At 53.6% G+C, this 20,184-nt stretch overlaps 7 protein-coding genes across 7 annotated transcripts; 3 read left to right on the top strand and 4 right to left on the bottom strand.

The window, feature by feature from the left end:
• Window positions 1-845: 845 nt before the first annotated feature.
• On the top strand, window positions 846-2,115 carry J4E84_003362 (uncharacterized protein; the record flags this gene model as incomplete). The annotated part of the gene is made up of 2 exons (XM_049385975.1): window positions 846-1,845; window positions 1,898-2,115. 2 exons carry the CDS (start codon window positions 846-848, stop codon window positions 2,113-2,115), a joined length of 1,218 nt encoding a protein of 405 aa, XP_049245824.1.
• Window positions 2,116-2,207: 92 nt separating this feature from the next.
• On the bottom strand, window positions 2,208-4,458 carry J4E84_003361 (uncharacterized protein; the record flags this gene model as incomplete). The annotated part of the gene is made up of 5 exons (XM_049385974.1): window positions 2,208-3,014; window positions 3,081-3,137; window positions 3,202-3,265; window positions 3,616-4,333; window positions 4,383-4,458. 5 exons carry the CDS (start codon window positions 4,456-4,458, stop codon window positions 2,208-2,210), a joined length of 1,722 nt encoding a protein of 573 aa, XP_049245823.1.
• A 396-nt stretch (window positions 4,459-4,854) lies between these two features.
• Window positions 4,855-6,329, bottom strand: J4E84_003360 (uncharacterized protein; the record flags this gene model as incomplete). Its single annotated transcript, XM_049385973.1, has 2 exons — window positions 4,855-6,040; window positions 6,223-6,329. The coding sequence occupies 2 exons, from the start codon at window positions 6,327-6,329 to the stop codon at window positions 4,855-4,857; spliced, it is 1,293 nt and encodes a 430-aa protein (XP_049245822.1).
• Window positions 6,330-8,005: 1,676 nt separating this feature from the next.
• On the bottom strand, window positions 8,006-10,132 carry GRS1 (Glycine--tRNA ligase 1, mitochondrial; the record flags this gene model as incomplete). The annotated part of the gene is made up of 4 exons (XM_049385972.1): window positions 8,006-8,221; window positions 8,273-8,491; window positions 8,541-10,010; window positions 10,064-10,132. 4 exons carry the CDS (start codon window positions 10,130-10,132, stop codon window positions 8,006-8,008), a joined length of 1,974 nt encoding a protein of 657 aa, XP_049245821.1.
• A 459-nt stretch (window positions 10,133-10,591) lies between these two features.
• J4E84_003358 (uncharacterized protein) lies at window positions 10,592-11,963 on the top strand (the record flags this gene model as incomplete). The annotated part of the gene is made up of 2 exons (XM_049385971.1): window positions 10,592-11,787; window positions 11,849-11,963. 2 exons carry the CDS (start codon window positions 10,592-10,594, stop codon window positions 11,961-11,963), a joined length of 1,311 nt encoding a protein of 436 aa, XP_049245820.1.
• A 702-nt stretch (window positions 11,964-12,665) lies between these two features.
• J4E84_003357 (uncharacterized protein) lies at window positions 12,666-14,340 on the bottom strand (the record flags this gene model as incomplete). Its single annotated transcript, XM_049385970.1, has 2 exons — window positions 12,666-13,703; window positions 13,873-14,340. 2 exons carry the CDS (start codon window positions 14,338-14,340, stop codon window positions 12,666-12,668), a joined length of 1,506 nt encoding a protein of 501 aa, XP_049245819.1.
• Window positions 14,341-14,776: 436 nt separating this feature from the next.
• Window positions 14,777-15,074, top strand: J4E84_003356 (uncharacterized protein; the record flags this gene model as incomplete). Its single annotated transcript, XM_049385969.1, has 2 exons — window positions 14,777-14,817; window positions 14,921-15,074. The coding sequence occupies 2 exons, from the start codon at window positions 14,777-14,779 to the stop codon at window positions 15,072-15,074; spliced, it is 195 nt and encodes a 64-aa protein (XP_049245818.1).
• Between the last annotated feature and the right edge of the window lie 5,110 nt (window positions 15,075-20,184).

The raw sequence follows: 20,184 nt of genomic DNA, 5'->3' as shown, positions 1-20,184 counted from the left end.
GTAACATGATACACCCATCCCCTTACTGCTGCTGGCTTACGCTATGTAAACAGTTATTGTCTCTCCAAATTCCGTCAACTTCTGAACCTACGGCTACTGAGCCACATTGCGAAAGATTCGACTAGCTATCGGTCCACTGTATTCCGTCGGAGGAGCTCCCTGAGGGCTACAAAGAAACCTCAGACAAGGTACGGCAGCACCGTTTAAATTTATTAGAAGGCAGATGCTTAATGTATGTTACGCAGAGCTGATATTGTGAACTCCTCTGGTATCGCGAAACAGCCAAGCCAAACTTCGGCACCAATCAAGCCTCAGTCGACTGGATTTCTGGTACTCACACGGAAGAAAGCAGGTCTTCTAGCCGACTGAATGGTATTACGCCTGGCATTTGAGCAAATGGTACAAAGTGTGGTGGGAGTCACAAGGAAATGGCGGATACTTTGATCTGCACGAGTGCTGGCGTCGAATCCTATGATTGGCCTTTCGAGGACTTCTCGAATAAAGATCCAAGAGTAATGCAGGGTCAATTGATCCAAGCGTTGGATGAATTTGATCTACGCTTGTCAAGAGAGGAAGCTCAGGATTTAGAACAGTATCGTCGGTTGTCACGAGAAGAACTTAAAGAAGAGGAAGCATGGGTGCAAGTGATTAGACTTGGGGGAGTTCTTTCAAGGGTCCTCGAATCAGATGGAATACGTCGTGAATCCGAAGCAGACTTGTTAGCAACCGTGGCAGAGCAAAAAGCTATAATAGGTGTAAAGGATACCCGCGTGCCAGACGAAAAACTTCGCGAATCCGAAGCAGACTTGCGAGCAATCGCAGCACAGCAAAAAGTTGTAAGAGCTATGGAAGGCATCTACGTGAAAGGGCACCGTCGAGGTCTTCCACTACTTTTCGAAGCCCATGGTGGACTGCAAGAGATCATGACCTGCTACGACACCGGAACGCATGATAACCACATATCTCGTGCCAAGGCAATCGAACTGGGATATAACATCGAGCCGATTCCCGACACTGAAGCAGGCTTCCAGCTCCCGAATGGCAAGAACATCAAGGCCATGGGTCAAATCGTGGTAGCGGTTCAGTTCGCTAAACGGGTAGAATCGGAAGCATCATACATACCCTGTCGTTTCAACGTGTTCGAACGCTTGGCCCTACCGGTGCTCATCGGCATGGCCTTCCTCCGAGCCACAGAGACCATCACCAAGTACACCTCACGCATGGTAGACCTACCCGGAACTTGGAAGCGCTCGCTCCGTTTGTATTCGTTGGGAAATGCGACAAACCAGGTTTCGTGTATCATTGAGGGGCGAAGAATCTTAGCCGCTGCGGACACTGGATCTGAAATCGCCTTGATCAATGGCACATATGCTAGAAAACGCGGTTTTATCATCAGAGAAGGCTGCGAAGAGCTTGAGCTTGCTGATGGCTCACTTGAATACACCAGCGGGTTCGCATACGCCAGGATTAGTGTGCTGGATCACAGTCACTGGGAGAAGAGGTCGACGTCGATATCTGCGTCGAAATGGAAAGCGAAGCCAGGATTGAGACCTGACTGGTTTCGCTTCCATGTTCTGGAGTGCCTCCAGCTCGACGTGCTCCTGGATGAAAGAACAAGCGATGTCTTGGATGTCTTTAAGAATGGCTTCATCGAGTTCATGTCGGATGCGCCTGACGTTGTACCCAGCATATCTCCAATTATCCACCTAGGCTCCGTGGAAGCTTCTCTTGCACGGGCGAGCGACAAAGTAAGCAAAAAGACCAAAGAATTGAGCAGCTCGATCCGGTCACAGTGTACCTCAGCATTCTCAAAGCCAGCATCTTCGTCTAGCGCTGCAAGTACAGGTCAGCAGAAGCCCAGCTTTTCTTCACCGTCTTTGTGTTTGACCAGCCGCAGTGAGTCCAACGGGACCAAACGATGCTACGTCGCAAGCTCGTGCCAAGCTGATACCTACTCTCATCAGCCAGCTAGATCAAGCAGAAAACCGCCGGCTTGATCAGATGGAGAAAAGAGGCGCATCTGCTACGGATGACGCACAAAAGCAGCGATATGAGCTTGATCGGAAAAAGCTTTTGGACGAGCTGCGGGGATTGAATGGCACACAAGTGCCTTGAGCAACTTGCACCCCTGCGACTTGCACAGAATGTAATTGAAATACCAATCTCTAGACCCCAGTTTAGCTGCTTTAGATAATTGCACATATCCCTTACCGCCGCCCATTCAACATCCTCCCCTCCTCATCCCCCTCCTCCAGATCACTAAGTTCAAACTCCTCCGCATTCCTCAAACTCTCCTCATCCCCCTTAACCTTCCCCCAGCCCTTCTCATCCGCAGGATTAGGAAACGGCTCCGCACACCCCCGATTGCGCAGTGCCGGATAATACCTCCTATACGTATAATGCGCCACAGCCATACCCAACACGGACCCCACACTAACATCATAAACATCGTGTCTATAGTCTTCACAACGAGAAATCGCAATAAGCGCTGCGCCAAGCAGAGGTGCGAGAGCGAGGAGGACGCGGGCGAGGTCGGCGCGCGGGCGGTAGACGTGGCATTGGCCTGCGATGAAGAGGGCGAGGTAGCCGAGGCCGCTGAAGGAGAAACTACTATGTCCGCTTGGGAAACTGCGCCACCCGTCGTGTAAAATGTGATGATTCGTCTCGGTGCAGACGTCAAAGGTCACGAGTTGGTGTGCGGGCGTGCCAGGAGCGGGTTTGCATCGAGCGATGAGATCGGGGCGGGGACGACCGACGGCGTTCTTGATCACGTCGGTGATGAACATGGTGAGGATCATGCTGATGAACCAGCCGAGAATTGTAACGTGCGCTTTGTGCGTTCCAGGGCGCAGGACAAGGGCCCAGGCGATGAGGACGCCGAGGGGCACGGCGCCGGCGTATATGAAGAGCCAGGAGACGGGGACGCGTTCGTGTTCCGCGTGGGGGTAGTTGATGGCGAGGTTGTCGAGGAAGAACATGCGGTGGAAGGGTTCGGCGAGGAATTGTATCTGTGCCTAGTTTGTCAGTCTTGCTTTCTTGTTGAAACCTTGAGGGGTTATTCTGGTATTGTGATTACGCACCACTATGTACCCGCATACTAAGATGGCAATGCCAACATAATCCGAAGCATACGAGCGCTGCAGTTGTGTGTTAGCTATCTCTATCCATGCGTAAACCACGCCTCATTGTGAATTCGCTCACCTGCCAGAAGCGCGCGGCCGCGCCTAGGAAACCAGGCGAATTCAACAGCTCATTGGAATTGAGCCTGTGTGTTGGAGCAGGCATGGTCGCGTGGTCAGCACGCGCGCATGGCAGTCGAGGTTTGGCAAGCGTCTTCGGAGGTGTGTCTTCAACTCCGCAAATGCAGGGAGAAACGCGCTAGTGGGGGCGGCTTGCGTCACTCAAGGTACACGCCTAATGTAAACACCATGCAATATTCCTACATAGACTATATCAATCTCGAGTTCCACAATAACTATGCAAGACGCAAACGATCCCATCTCAATATCTACCTGCTAACAACATCAATACGTAGAAGCCAACATACCCAACCTCCCCCCATCAACCACAACCACACTCCCATTCAAATACCCCCCAGCCCTTCCCGCCATCCACAACACCGCGCCCGCAATATCCTCCTCCTTGCCCGTCCTGCCCTCGGGTACAACACTCCTATCCACCTCCCCATTGGGTCCCTTCTCCAACGACCCAATAATGCCCATCGCGAGCTCTGACGGGAAAATGCCCGGTGCAAGTACATTACAACGGATACCGTAAGGCACAAACGCCGTAGCCATCATCTTGGTCATATGCGTAACAGCCGCTTTACTGCTGTTGTAGGCGAACGACGCGCCGGGTAAACGCGAGAAACCGCCGATACTCGATGTCGTTATAATTTGAGAACGGACATCAGCGTGCGCGGTTTTCCTGCTGTTTCCCGCGTCGAGGAGCGTGAGGAAGGACAGCGCCGTATAATATACCGCCGTGTTGTTCACCGCATACGTGTTGGTAAAGTCGGCCATGGGCGTCTCGAGCGCGTGTGCTGCGTACTCTGCGACTGACGGCGCGGCGCATCCTGGTGCTGCTTTGAGCGGCTTAGGGCCCATGATGCCTGCGTTGCAGATTAGGAGGTCGATGTAGCCTGTTTCGGTCTCGACGTGCTTTGCGATTGAGAGAAGAGATTTGCGTGAGGTGACGTCGCCGGGTAGCGGGATGACGGTTTCTGGGTTGATGCTTTTGGCGGCCGAGTGGAGGACGTCTGGACGGCGGCCTACGATGTAGATGCGGTGGGCGCCATTGGCTGCTAGGGCTTTGGCCATCATCAACCCGATGCCTGATGTTGTTAGAGGAGTGCTGTTCAGTCTGGTATGTGGATGGGCTACCAGTTCCGCCTCCTGTGACGACGGCTACCATGCCGTTGACGTTGAAGAGCTCGTTGGCTGAGAGGTTTGTAGACATCTTTGAACGTTTAAGGGTAGAAAGCTTTGCGAATGCGGCCTTACGGCGTCGTTACTTGAATATATGTCATTGCTACGGCTCCACCTTCCGAACATGATGATTTCTGTACGACCAGCGTGCTTGCCGTGCTCGACTGGGATGATGGGTGGTGACTTCCCTTTCCATCTTCCTTGGCAGGTCATCGATGCAAACTCAATCACCCAAGGATGGATTCTGTAAAGTGAAAGCCCATTGCGTCGGTGACATACGAACAAGCGCGGTATCAGTCGATGTGCATTATAGCGGAGATGTTTTCTGCAAAGTAGTCGTGCCTCATAATACCGACATCCAATCCACATTACCACCTTCCCCAAATATGCGAGTATCGACAAACACATCAGCCGATCACTCCCGAAGTCACTTCTCCGCGTGCCAGCTTTTCCTAGCGGTAACCCACTTGAAGCTTGCACACCACCCCTCCACCTCCCCTCGCTCTGACCGCTCAACATAATCGTAAATCTCCTTTTGCGCGACCAATATATCAGCTCTCAACTCCTCCGCCGTCCAAACCCTTGTCTTACTCCCCCACTGCGTCAACAGCCTCAAGCAAACCGGCTCAAACATCTCCATACCAAGCACAAACATCATCTTGCCAAGCGATCGCTGCGCTTCGTCCTTTGGCCATTGCCCGACTGGCACGTTGACTTGGGTCGTCTGGACGTCTTCGAAGCCTGCTTCTTCGAGATAGGTGTGGTGCATGTAGAAGAGGCCAAGTGGACGGCCAGATTTGAATGATGCTTCCATGAACGCCACGTAGAGTTTCCGTAGGGTAGGCATAGGTATGTTTGCTGCTGTGATCTCTCCTGGGCCCATGGGCACTTGGCCGAGATCCCAATCTGCGAGTTCGATACATCCACCGGGTGAAAGGCTCTTGTAGATCTCGGCATATACGTCTTCCCAGTGCGTAAAAGAGCCCTTCATGTTTCGTAAATGTATGAGCTCAAAGGAGTCGCTAAAGTGCCAGCCTGGTTCAGGCTGGGGGGTAAGTGTTGAGAGATCAATAGTCAAATGCTCCTCGGGCGTAGGCTCCCTTCCTTGCTGACTGAGATCGACCGTTGACTTGGGCTTCCTCAGCGCGTCGATGGGAGTCCGATTAGCCAACTCATTGGCTAGATCTAGAGTAGCGAGCTGGTTGATCAGCTGGTCGACATCCATCTCTTTTCCCCAGACGTCAAGGTCGTCCAGCTCCCATGTCACCCTGGCATCACCCAACGTGGCTTCGGTGGTGTCTATATCCCATTCCGTCATGTCAATTCCGACAACCTCCGCGTGCGGGTATTGACGCGCCATGGCAACAGCCCAGTGACCTGGTCCAGTGCCCAGGTCGAGTATTCTTCGGGTAGTAGGCAGTAATTTCGCAGTGGTAAGCTTGCCATGAAGTGCTCGGACGAAGATTTCATGCTGTAGAGACAAACGATCCTGCTCTACAAAGTCGTTATGCTGCTTGTATACGCATGGCAGGTAGTACGTTTCATTGCCGTACGTTCGTCCATTTTCATGGAAGTATTCTAGATCGTCGGAAGCTAATGTGCGGACAGAGCGACTGTCGAGATAGGCGTCAGCTTTGTATACCGTGCGATGGTATTTGGTGGCTGATCACCGGTAAGGCTACAGCAATCGTTGTTGATCCTTGGAGACTGCCGAGTGGATCTACCCAGGTGCCCCAACGACCACGTCACAACGCAGAGTGGCAAATAACTGCAAGAATAGAAGACAGCAACGTACTTAGACTCGATCGACGAGATACTCTCCGAGTCAGCCCGTCGGCGTTTGAGTGGAGCGCCTGTGAGAGGGGCAACCACGTCGCCGGGTGGTGGCTGTCCCTCGTCCATGGTCTCGGAAAGCCGATGCAAAAGATCTGACAGTTCTCGTTAAACAAACAAGACAAGAATGACAGGTAGACGGAAGAAGTAGAAATCATTCGTCTCTTGGGTATGTGCTGCATCCGTAGTACCCTAGCAAACGGGTGCTAAAAGCTGAGGTTCTGCATGCTAAGCGATGGCCGCTTGATGCTGGGGGCGCGTGGGTACTGCGTATACGGTCTACATGTGCTGGACCGTAAACGGAAACGGGCGACTTACGGCGAGAAGATCTGCAGGCGGTAGAGGAAATCGCGCTATGTGGGTGACGGACGCGATAGTTGATGGTACGCGGGCGACCGACGTAGACGTGTTGCAGCACGTTAGTAAGAGGTGGTTAGGACCGCCAATACCTCTGGTTGCTAAGGATTAGGCCTCGACCGATGCTCATAAGACTCTGAACAGCCACACGAACGGTACGCAGCCTCAGCTGCCCGCTGACTTCTAATCATGTTGGCTCTGACACGGACGAATTACCAACCCAGCTTTAGACAGCAGGCTATCTATGTTCGACCTTCGGGCGGAACGATTGACGAAAGGATGCGCTGATACTGAGTCAACCCGTTGGCGACATGAATGCGTCCATCGCTATGTTACAACGCAATCTCCGGTTCGTGCTACGTGTTCGCAGGTGTTAGCGCGTAGGAACCCAGACCCTGCTGCCGGCTTGCAGCATGTCACAAAAGGTCGTAGCACAAGTCCAGAACCAGACTGAAGCAGCCTCTTGCTGATACTACCGCGGAGAGCAGAGTCCTAGACGTCTCAGCTGGGCTCTAGGCACAGACTTTTGGCGCCGGGCTTTTTGACGGTGCGGCCATGCTACCGGCGCCAGCGGAGCGGATCCAGTAGATCGTCAACCGGACTGCCGGGAGTGAATGCACCATCTTGTAGCCTTTTGCACAATGTGTAGGGCACATTTGCTTCGAGGCCTTTTGCTTTGCTTCATCTCATACTATCCTCCACGGGAGCTTTTCACACCTAGCACTCAGAGGAGTAAGCTCGACGCGGACGAGTCATTGCTGGTCACCTTTGATCCTAGCAGATGCAGCGGGTGTCGCCCGATGTATGTACGAACCAGAGAATCGACGGGTTGGCGACCAGGGATGCCAGGCTATCAAGCTGCTGGTGCTGGTAGGAGTAATCTATCTTTTGTCTCCATCAAAAACCATACATAGTAAGTGATAGACAGCAATGACCGACCAGCCTATCGAGGAGCATTCCAGCTCTGAAGTCGGTCGGGCGATCCTGCAGTAAACGGGAAAGGTGCCGGACAACCCGGATCCCGGGAGGTGCAACCAGAGTGAGGCTGATTTGCAGGCCCCCTACTCTTTCTGATGCGCATCCGTGCCGCGTCCATGTGTCCGAGGGGAGTTTTACATAGTGGGTCAGAGTAAGCAGGAGAGTTGTTTGTGGAGAAAAATGTGAGACTGAAAGGAGGCGCGAAGTGCGGTGTGCTAAAGTATTGAACGCACAGTTGCGGCGCGGGCGAATTACACCTCACGGTGTGCTACACGGAAGGAGCGAGTGACAACATTGGCAAGCGGAATACGCTGGGTTTTTCCGATTCAATATCGAAGTGACGTCAATTCTAATACACAGGCTACGTTTCTCATTAGGACGCAGTTCTTCTATAGACATGCTCTATACAATCAGTCGACCTCTTGGCCCTCAAACTTGGGTAACCGTGCGGCAACATCTGACCAGGTCTCTTCACCCCTCACGATGTTCGCAACGGCCTGAGCAATCTCCTCGAGGCTTGCGCGCACTTGGCCAGTAGTGTCTCGGTCTCTGAGTGTGAATGTGTTGTCCTTGATGGACTGGAAATCGACGGTGATGCCGAGAGGTGTACCAAGCTCATCGTTACGCTGGGACGTGTTAGACTCTGATCGAGGATACAGGGTAGACGGAGTACTTACGGCATAGCGCTTGCCGATTGAGGCACCGGAAGCGTCGACGCGGTTGGAGACACCAATCTTTCGCAGTTTGTCCTTCAGTTTCCGTACGAACGGATCGAAGTCTGGGTTTGAACTGAGTGGCACGATGAGCACCTTGGTCGGTGCGACGGCCGGAGGGAAGGACAGGACAGCCTTGGCTTCGTCGTCCTCACGGGTCCAGTAGACATGTTCACATAGAGCCTGGATCAGTCAGCAAGGTATGCATAGCCCTCAACGCATCGGTACTTACGTAGAATATGCGGCCAATACCAAATGACGGCTCGATGACGTTTGGTGTGTATTCCCGTGTGTGTTCTACTCGGGTCTGCTTCGATATGGTGATGAGCTCCTTTGGTACCTCGACCTTGCCATCACCAACTTCAGGAACGTCAATGACGATCTTGCCCTCCTTCTCTAGGTCTAGAGATAGCTTCTCACGGAGATCTTGCGACAGTGCTTCGATGGCCGCTTCGACAGTCTTACCGTCCTTCTTGAAGGTGGGACCGAACTTCTTCTTGTCGAGTTGGCATTGCCACTCTTCAACCTTCTTCGGCTCCTTTAGTGTTTCACGGACAATAAGAGGTGCACCGGTCTTCTTCATGTGGACTGAGAGATCGTATGCGCTACGGTCAGCACAACCGACACACTCGATCCAGCCGTATGATGTGAGCAGCTCAGCGTCCCAGCAGTCGGCGGCGTAATGGGCCATTTCATTGGCCATGTGCTGTCTAAAGCGAATCTTCTTTGGGTCGACGCCGAGCTTGAGCAGGAACAGCTGGATACGGGCCAAGAAGTAACCCAGTGTTTCGTTGTCGACCAGACCCGTCTCGACAGCCTTGCCAATCTTGGTGGTCTCAACAGTGGTCTTGCCTGAAAGCTGTACGTCCCGGTTGAGCAGCTCAAGCTCAACGTCCTTGACTTCCTCGAAACGTGGATGTTTCTTGCCGCCCTCTGGGTCGACAAAGTGCTCGATCTCAGCCATTAGGAATTCTCGCACACGGAGCAGACCCTGTCGCGGGGAAATTTCGTTGCGGAACGACTTGCCGATGGAAGCAGAGGCGAAGGGCATTTGCTGGTTGTTGTGATCTAGCAACTTCTGGAAGTTGACGAACTGACCCTGGGCGGTCTCGGGACGTAGGTATGCGGGCAGATTGGACGAGGGGCCGATGGAGGTCTGGAACATGAGGTTGAATGCGACGGGCGGTAGGAGTTCGCCGTTGGTAGCGGGGTTCTTGATGTCGTACTTCTTCATGAGAAGGCCGAGCTCCTCGCCGTTGTAGTTGTCAATTTTGGCCAGCACCTCCTCAATCTCCTTGACCATGGAGTCCTCAAGCTTGACGGCCGAGATGTTCTTGACCTTCTTCTTTTTCTTCTTGGGGTCCTCCTCCTCGGCCTCAATTTTCTGACCGCGTGCCTCCTTGTCGCCCTTCAACCTGGCCTCGAGAACCTCTTCGACCAAGTGATCGGCTCGGAAGATCTCGCCCGTCTTGGGGTCTTTGCACATCCAGTCGGCGAACTTGTCCACGTGGCCGGAGGTCTTGAGGACCTCGTGTGTGGTGAGGATGGTGGGCTCGACCTTGAGCATGTCCTCCTCGAGGACGAAGTGCTCGCGCCATATGTCGACGATGTTGTCGGTGAGGGCAGAGCCGGGCGGGCCGTAGTCGTAGAGGCCGGCGACACCACCGTAGATGTCGAACGAGGGCGCGTAGAAGTATTTGTGCTACAATGGCTGCTGTTAGCACAATTGGACAGTGTTTGGGCCGTTGCACTCACCTTCATAAGCTGCTCGAAGGCAGCGCGCTCGAAGGGCTTGCCCTTGTGGGTCGTGGTATCGCTCGGCATGGCGACGTTCTTCCGCTGGGGCAGGGTGACCTTGTATCGCAAGAGGGGTGGTGTGGACGAGAAGTGCTTGGTGGGATGAGTCGGCGGAGGTGGGGCACGATATTGGACGGGCCTACGTAGAGGCAGACGCGCAGCAAGTTGGGGGACGCGCACTGGAATTAGGCGGCGCATATACTACGGCTCCTCTCTTGCATGCGACAAGAGAACACTAATGAGCGACGCGGTCTAATGTACAAAAGGGCTACAAACTTCGGGCACGGAAACCAAGAAAAGCGATGCTTCGAATCTCGACACGCCTGAGGCTCTGCTAATGTGTGGCGCGCCAAGATTGCGGAAAAGCACAGGCCGCGGCTCCACCGAAAAGTTGAGCAGCACCGTCTTGCGAACTCCACGGCCGTTGTGCGACACATACCAGACCACACACTCCGATACGGACCAGTAACGTGACCCCGCTCCAACATGGCCTTCTCCAAGAGCCCCAATGTCGCCTCTGGGATCAAGCCCAAGAACAAACTGCGCAGACAGGCGGCGCATCTCTCCATCAAGAAGGCGCGCGAATCAGAAAAACGAGACGCGAGACTCCGTCGCAAGCGCGAGGAAGAGAAGAACCCTGCGCTACGAGAGGAGCGCTTAGCACAAAACAAGCCTGCGACCATCGACGGCAAGCGAGTATGGGACGAACCAGTCGGCGACGAAGAAGATGCGCTGGGTTGGGCCATTGATGTGGAGAGACTGGCAAAGAGGAGAAAGGTGGAGCAAGAGGAAGCGGCACAACAGGACGGCGAGGACGGTGAGGACGAGGGCATACTAGCGAAACTGAAGAAGCGCGACCAAAAAGCAGGCGGAGCCAACTCGGACGACAGCCAGGACGACGAAGCAGACAGCATGCTCGACGACTCCGAATCCGAACCGTCTCTCGACTCCAACGATTCCGACCTAGACTCCGACGCCGCCTCGTCCAAACCCGGGAAACGCGCCTCCAGTCCCAGCGCCACATCCACAGCAACAAACCTCGAACTCTCGCCCGAATTCCTCAAGCAAAAGTTCCCCTCGATATTCAACCCGCGCACCGACGACCCGCAGATCCTCATCACAACCAGCATCAACTCGACGCTCCACAAAGAAGCCGAAATCCTCACCTCCCTCTTCCCCAACAGCACCTACATAAGACGAACCCAGCATGTCCACGCGCACAAATACAGCGTCAAGGAAATCGCCGGTTTCGCCAGCGCACGCGGCTACACAGCCCTCGTCATCCTCATGCAAGCCGAGCACGAGAAGAAGCCCGACGGCCTCGACATTGTCACCCTGCCCGACGGACCTCATTTCCACTTCTCCCTCACAAACTGGGTCGAGGGAAAGAAGCTGCCCCGCCACGCAAACGACACCGGACACTACCCTGAGCTCATCCTGAACCAGTTCAAAACTCCCCTCGGTATCCTCACAGCCCACCTCTTCCAGAACATGTTCCCTGTGAAACCAGAGTTGGAAGGGCGCCAGGTCCTCACGCTGCACAATCAGCGCGATTACATCTTCGTGAGGAGACATCGCTATGTGTTTAGGGATAAGCGCGAGACTGAGAAGCCTATTGTGGGGTCGGATGGCAAGCCGCTTCCGGGTGTGGAGGATGTCAAAGTGGGTATGCAGGAGATTGGGTAAGTTCTACTATATCTTCGCACATGTTATTGGGAGTAGACTGCTAACGTAAATGGCCAGACCGCGAATGACGCTCAAACTCCGCAGAATAGATCGCGGTATCCAATTCAAGAGTGGCCAGGAGTGGCAATGGAAGGGCCGCATGGAGAAGCAGAGGACGAGGTTCAATATGTAGATGTCCCACACTGGAGAACTCGTCTACAACAATTTTCTCGCTTTGTTGCAAGCAAATACTATACTCTTTTGCACGATTCGTTGGTGATATCTACGCCAGCCCCGTGCTGGGAATCGACCAGGACACTCAATATATGTCACGCGCATGTCTGTACAAGTGGTGGATGAATGCAAGAATAACATTAACCATACGATCTAGTACGGTCCGCACTCACTGCACACTAACCCGGGTATCGTACAATATAAGCCACCCCGTCCGATTCCCTTTTTAAACCACCCCAAGACGATGATAATTCCTCTCAACCTTTTAATGCGCCCTCCTCGTTCAAGCACTATGTGGCACGCCCGTGTTGCCGCCACCTCGATAGCCAGTCCAAGAATGACCTCCGCGACCGCGATGATTAGAGGGACCAGATGAGTGACTGTTGTGCGATCGGCCACGACGATGCCGTCTCAAAACAGGGTTTTCGGGATAGTAATATCCCTCATGCCAATGGCCACTGGGTAAGCGATTGTGTGGCTGACGAACAAGGCTCAGCCTTGGAAAGGCATTTTCGGGATACTATCTTCCTTTGTCAAAATGGCCACCGGCACCATGCGAATTGTTGCCTGGCAAAAACTCGCTGTATGACAAGTCACCACGGCCTGGGCTCAGAAGGGGAGATTTGGAAGACTCTCCTTCATTCCGCAAATGGCCACTATCCTACTTGTTGCCGTAGCCGCCGTATCCGCCCGGGGTCATCATGCCTGTGGGTCCAGGAGTATTCGACGCCAGACCAGCTGGGTGGTTTGTGGGTGTGCTTGGGCCGTCGACACCGTGCCTTGCGTTTCCGGGATAGAAGGTGTTGTTCACACCTTGCTGGAAGCCTGTTAAGCCTTGCGAAGCCCCCTGTGCGGCAATGACAGCTTGTTGCGCTGTTGCGCTGGCTGGTGGTCCGACACCAGTGAGACCCCACATGTGGCCGCTCATCTCGTCGGGAATGGTTCCGTCGAAGATCTTCTTTTTCATGTCCCAGAAAACGACTCCTGTCAGCCATGCGTCGGATCCTGCTGTATGTGAGTTTCCCACACGCTGGCAACCGAGCTCATCGGCGAGATCTTGAAGGCCGGACTTTGTGCCTAGATTGTTGAGTATATTGGTCGCAGTCGATCCGATAACACCGCGCCGAACAAGATTGTTCGCATGTCGCCAAAGGTACTTGACATCGAGTAACTTGGGGAAGAAGACATTGACGAGCTTGCGGTACGTATCCTCATCCTCGGGTAGCGATTGTGAGGTGAGCATCTTGAGCATGTATGCGAAGTCGTAGCCACTATGAAACGATATCCAGTTGACATCTTCCGACAGAGTCATGCCCGATGTGGTGAGTAATGAACCGAACTCGACAGGGTCGATGCCCAGCTCCTTGTGCTTTTCGAAATCGGCGCCAGACTTCTTAAGCATCTGTATTGACTCCTCGTTGTACATGTCATCTTCGAGGGAGAACTGGAAGTTGAAGGACCATGTGCATGGGCAGACGACGATGTTGTTTGCATGTCGCTGCAACGATTTTGGCTTGTAGTTTAGGTCTGTAATGTCGAGATGCGATGGCGGGATGTCGCCTTGTACGTTGAAGAGGGTGACGCCGAGTTGGATGATCTTGAGCAAGTCGACGTTGCAGCGCACGGTTTGGTAGTGATATGAGGCTTTCGAGTTGAAGTCTCCGATAGGCCGCGCGACAACACCGGGGAACTCGGTGTCCTATTCAGAGAGTGAGCATGAAGTCCATGAAGGAGAGGGAGAGGTAGAATGGAAACTACCCCATCAAAAGAAGACGTTGCGCCACCGTTGACGGCTGACTTTACACGCATCAGACAAAGCTCCCAAGCAAGAGCTGTCCGACCGGCTGGTAGGAAAATGGCATACTGACCATGCTGATGTAGGGGTACTGGTCGATGAGCGAGCGCAGCATGTCCATCTCCTGGTGCAGATTTGACCGCCAGACCTCCCGTATCCGCTGTCCTGCAATGCCTTTAGCGCCGTCCTGACCACGAGCAGCATTCTCTTGTATTTGCGCGCCGTGGGCAAATCTCATACGCGCTTCATGCCCGTCGAGTCCTGTGCCTCCGCCTGCCCCGCCAATTGCTGCTGCTGCCCCAAGCCCGGCTCCGCCCAGTCCACCACCCAGCGGTGCATTTGATTGGAAGCCGCCCTGGTGCTGGCCGAAGAGGTTCAGATTGTGTGCCTGGTTGCCGCCGCCGAAGCCTCCATGTTGCATGTTCTGCTGCTGGTGTTGCTGGTGCAGCGGTTGTTGCTGCTGCTGTGGTATTGGGCCCGAGAGATGCGCGAAGGGATTCGAGAGGTTGTGACCGGGGAAGCGGCCCCCGTGAGGCGGCATTGTGAAGCTGCTGTAGTGGTTGCGACGATTCGCGTGTGCGTGGGTGAGGTGGATCCCGTGGATGTTCGTGCAGGTGACGGAATGATGGATCTTCTTGGATGCCTAGATGAAGCTCGCGAAAGTCGTAGGTATCCTCGGGCTATACGAACGCGTGTGGGGTGGTGATAGCGATGAGGTGCGGGCGATGTGTGAATGGTGTGGGGAGAGCAACCGCAGTTGACGACGTGCGGAGGCCGTGCGTATGATCGCTCGCCGCCAAGACATGTCGAGATGCGACTGACGATGGTCCAGGAACCACCGACGCCAGCTTCCACAACCGCCTTGCCTCACACCAGCTGCTCACGAGGCTCATAGAGTACGTAAGCAAGCAATACGCGCTCAATTGATATGTTTTTCTCTGCGCGCAACAATTGCTGACTATGCCAGCTCCATCACCATGGCACCACGCCCCTCCATCACCGGCTTCGACCCCAAGAAGTTCGCTGCTGCTTCTGCGAACGGTACCAAGGGCGACCCATGGGCACGATAGTACGCTTTATACCACGGACATGCCCCATCCCACACATACTTACCTTCCCAGTGAGCAATGGCGATACACCGGACCCTTCACCCGCTTCAACCGCTTCAAGGGCTCCTTCCCCGGCCTCGGCATAGCCACCGTTGCATTCGCTGGATACCTCGTTGCCGAGCAACTGTTCTTCGAGGATAAGGGCCACCACGAGGAGGGACACTAAGAGGTGGTGTTGAAAGGAAGCGCATACAGACAAGGGCGTACCGGTTGCTTCAGGCTTCGTTACTGCGGGATTGTACATATGGAATAACACACAGAACGAGCAAACAAAACTTTCATCATCTCCGGTTACCTTGTTGAGTTGCTGGATCGCTGATGGACGGCGACAGATGCCAGTGAGGTTTGGGCTCCACAACACGTTCAGCTGCCTGGAAATCTTCGCAGGACATATATCACAATAAGGCACGGAGAGCCGTATGAACCAAACTGACCTCATCAGCTCGTCTATGTTCCGCAGTTGTGGTGAAGCCCACGAAGCGTACTCCCACTCGGCCAAGTTACAGGACTAGGACAACGCGCTAACAATCGCAGGATGGAGGCTGAGTTATCAAATAAACATCTTCTCCAAGGCTATCGATCGCGCGATTCGTAACCGCAAGTACGCGAGAGCTTGCTGAATTCTGGAAATGTCGTGGAAGCCAAACGCTGCAGATATCCTGGACGTTACGCGAAGGATCATATACATGAAAACCGCCATATTTTCCAATCTAGTGGTCTCGGTAGTAACCGCGTTGTTTTGATGTCACTCCTCAATCGGCGATCGATGTGTACGACTAGTCCTCTCCCCTTTTTCATCGCAGCAGGGGAGTTGTCTTCGAGACGGAGCTCACGACTTACCCTTATCAAAGAATGTGGTATATAGTGCGCATTGATACACTCATGACATATCACCTATAGCCCGAAGTTTCCCCAACGAGCACGTCAGCCTTACTTTCCACCCTGCGCTCACATTCGGTCTTAGTATCCGAAGATCACCACTCTGGGTTCGAAGGGCCATCAGTGCGAAGAAACCACGGCCTCACTCGCTTGCCCACAGCAAGGCGATCACGAGCGCCAGCAGCAAGCGAGCCATCGTCTCCCCGGCCTGTTCGTCCCAACAAGAAGACGGTCGTCAGCTCGTCCTCCACTTCCCGGCAGCCCCTCAGGTTCCCTGCGTTGGTAAGCAACAACGACATACGAGGTACGCACACCGAAGACGTAAGTATACCCAACTGGAACCTGCCGCATCCCCGCCAGTGTCTCAGACGGCCAGACTCACCACTCGGCGCCTCGTCATACATCTAGAACTTGCATCTCAAAACCATATCGAACTCGTAAGCCCTCAGCGCTCTGATCTCAAACTCACCACACACTCGGGACACGGGAGATATGTTCACGACAGGGGAGGGGTAGGGCAGGTAGGGGGAGGCGAGGGTTCGTGTCAACGTCGAGAAAACGGAGCGAAAGCGATCATCCAGTCGGTGTAATACCACGGCTTCTCTTCGGTGCACGCGGACTCGCGCAACGGCGCGCACGTTTTTGTACATGCGTGCTGTCACTTCTGTCACTTTTTCGGCCTTGGGGAACGGCTTCATCTAGCCGTGTGTTCGATTGGGGTAATGTTTAAGTCGTAGATCTGTTGCTTGATTGGGAGGGTCAGCCCGTTTGCGGAAGTATGGTTGCGACGTGGTGCTTGGGATGTGCCGTGATCGGCGCGGCAGGCATACACGGAGTTGTAACATGGCATGATGGGTGCTCTTCAGAGCGTGTGCGGAGGTTAGGGGTGGTGTGGTCTTCGGCCGAATTGTAGGGTATGGCTGTTCACTTCTTGGCTTGACCACCACTCACGCCGACTCACCGTTTCAGCGCTACAAGCTTACCGCATGGCCCTGGTTCGTGCAACAAGTTGATGAACAAGCAGACTGCGTTCTCGACGCGAGGTGTACTTCGTTGTGTCGTCTAGACTATCTGTCTCAGTAATACAGTGGCGGCAAAATAAAGTTGATGAAAAACCTCCTAGTATGGGCGGAGCGCAGGGTAGAATCGGTGTTCTGGAACCGTCTTCTATGATGCTTCTTCTACCAAGTCCACAGTTCTATCATTCTCTCATGTAAAGATACATGCGTTGGCATGCAAGTCACCTGATTTCGACATGTAAAGCAAAACCATCCGGGCCATTTTGCTTATTCTTTCCGCCGACACAGACTGGCCTGGACACGGTGTGCCAGCATTTCGATCGTACCTGCAGCTTGAGATTACCATCGTGCATGTTGCGATGCTTGCCTTGTTCGCAAACGAGATTAGGCTCGTATGGTGGCTTGTTGTATATATTTGCTTTTCTCTACTGCATTGACCAACGGCAGTTGTAGGCATTACAAGAACATTAGTAAACTAGTCTCGATCCTTGCGAACTAGAAGGAGCGCTGATCCGTCATAGGAACTATTCGAAGATGCACACGTTAAGGGCTTCGTATTCAATTCTGTTGGACGACGATGTCAAGTGTGATCGGATTTTGACTTCAGCATCCCGATGTATGGCCTATTCGACGGAATGAACTAAACAAGCAAAAGGCGGTCGGCACTTCAGCCCAGTTCGACTACAGTATTATGTTGTTCGGTGTGCGCGACACGCATGGCGTCTATACCCACATGGTTTCCAGGGTTATGAAAGATGACCCTTTTGGCCCCTTCCTCACCTGCCCCTTCGAGGGACCAGCCGAAGAGGAATGTGCATCACGGGACCGCTGTGCGTCTAACGCTTTGACCAGTGATGAAATTTGCAGTTCACGCCACGGGGCGGCTCATAGTGGTGTTGGTGGCCCTTCGATCGCCAGCCGAAGGATTCTAATCCATGTTTCACGGCCCGTGAGCCACCAGCGCACCCCTAAGAGATGAGCCTGGCACAGAGAAGATGTCATTGCTCTCTCTCTATCGGTACTATGTTGAAGAGCGAGACAGAATAATAGCAATTGGAAGATAGCCAATGAGGCGCCAATGGTACACACTCGGTGTTGGCTGGCGCATTCTCTGTCGGTTCTCACCACCACATGACCCATTAGTGCTGCAAAGCACACGTGCGATCAAATGCGGCGTATGAACACAAGAGTGTTCGTTTTCAAGGTGGCCCCGCTCTTGTCCAGCTGTTCACGCCCCCAATGGCATACTATGGCTCTCAGAGACTGTTTGCATCCGAACTTGCTCAAAAGCCCAAAATCTAGGCGTCAATGAGAGGGTAAAAAAGGTTCCTGGTCTCCTGAACCCAGGCTGGAGCTTTGTTGAACAGTGGTGGAGTTCCCGTCCATGCATATTACCCCTCTTTTTTTGCAAGTCGCCCATGGAGAAACAAAATGATGAGCTGCATGAGTACTCGAAATGATCCGCCCATAAGTTGTTGACTTCAGAGTACGTGTATGACGAGACGATATGTAAGACGTGCCGTGACAGCATTCCGAATCCATGTATCAAAGAAAATTTTGATGTTGCGTAAGGTTCAGGACTGCGGGCCGGAACTTAGATAGGCCGTTGGGAGTATTCTTGCATGATGAGCTTGACGCCTCCATTCAAGATTCGAAGCTGACGGTCGTCTGGACCTCAGATTCGTTCCACGCTCACACCATAGAGAGGCTAAAGTGAGGATTATCGATAGACTGCTGTACCTAAACAGTGGTCGCTTACCAGATGTGGGAGTTGCTCTTCAACCGACAACCAGGTACCTAGGTAGTTCTACCTGCAAGGACTTTCTTAGAGTTAAGCGAATCTTACGTCCCGACCGGAGCTTGACCGCGTTTTGGAGTACTCGCCGGTTGACCTATCAGGCTGATGGGACAGGTGCTCGTACTTTTGCATCCGCTGCTATCTCCACAAAATGTGAGATAAAGTTCGATAGATCCGCCAGTGCCCCGTTGCATGAAAAGGCGAGAGCGTCTATTGTTGAGACGGGTACGACTGTGGCTGCGTTTGCCCGCCTCGAACCACCGGGATGGAGGTATAGTATGTCCGCCAGTTGCCAAGGTGGGCAAGCGAAGACGCCACATTCACTCCATTGGTGGGATGGTTCTCAGTTCGGAGTTATCCACTACAGACCACATCAGCAGTTGTAAAAGAAACATTGGTACAGATGGTCTAAAACATTGAACATGAAACAAGAGTTGCTGAATCATCTTTCAAGGTCTTTCAAGAACCGGCTCCAGACGTTACAGGCAAATATGAAACGCGATACCGTCAGGGAAAGCCTAAGGTTCCGGGTCGATCTCCTACAGCTGTTGGAATTTCAGTACAGCGAGACCGTGGCTACCGCTGTCAATAGCCGTTGCATCCCGTACGCCTTAATGGTGAAACCAAAGTATAAAGCCTAGCGAGGGCGGATCCGGAGGGCTTCCGAGTTGCTGTGTGCATCGGCTTTGTTGAACCCGCATTCGGCTTTGTAGCAGATGTTCTTCAGCTTGCAAATTGCCCTAGTTAAAGTTGAATTGGGGAAGACAACTAGGTGGGGCTCAGCTAAAGTCTGCCGGTGGGACGAAAAGGGTTAGACGGCAGGAATTGCGACCTGCAGGTACAGGAAACAAGGTTCTAGCATGGACAGACCTCCGGAAGATGCAAACCTGAACACGTCGCAGTAGAGGTACGAGTTGTACCGTCATTGATCTTTGGCAGTGCCAGCATGTTCCTGGAGAAGCTCGAATTCACTGCCCAATGCCTCGAAACGAATAGAAAGTGGAGCGAAGACGAACACCTATAATTGGACTCGATGAGGTAATTCCTGTGTGCAAACGGTCTCCATGAAAGCGGACTACGGCGCATGGATAGCCACCTGGGCGTGTGGATACACCGGTGAAGATTGTGTCCGGAGGTTCGGGCGCCGAGCCTAGCACATAGGAGCCCGCTAGAGGGGTTCTCGTGAGGAGTAGCGCAGTTGTTATGCAGCCAACGTCATCTACACAACGGGGAGGGGACTGATAGGAGCAGCTCGTTGGAGCGCAGAGGTGTGGTGCGTAAGACGTGGGCCGCCGGTGCGTGGGAGCAGCAGCAAGGTGGAGGTACCGAGTAGTTCTCGCCGATCTGTGGCCAGCCGCCAGCGACCACTGCAGGAACAAGGGGAACCACGCAGCGGCCAGGAACCACTGGAACTATCGAGACTAGAGACGTGTTCAGCTCCGGCGTCGGTGGGAGTTGGCGTGCACAGTCGTGTGCACAGCTGTGGTGATGGTGGAGGATGTTCCCGAGCACCTGCGGGCGTTCTTTCCAGTCCATGGGCCTACTTAGGTAGGCAGCCTTGGCACAACAACACACGTGAG

The sequence above is a fragment of the Alternaria hordeiaustralica genome, assembly GCF_023758085.1.
Source record: "Alternaria hordeiaustralica strain BMP 2776 chromosome Unknown scaffold_5, whole genome shotgun sequence".
NCBI lineage: Eukaryota > Fungi > Ascomycota > Dothideomycetes > Pleosporales > Pleosporaceae > Alternaria > Alternaria hordeiaustralica.
Note: the sequence above shows the minus strand (reverse complement) of the source record. Positions and strands in the feature narration are given on the sequence as shown.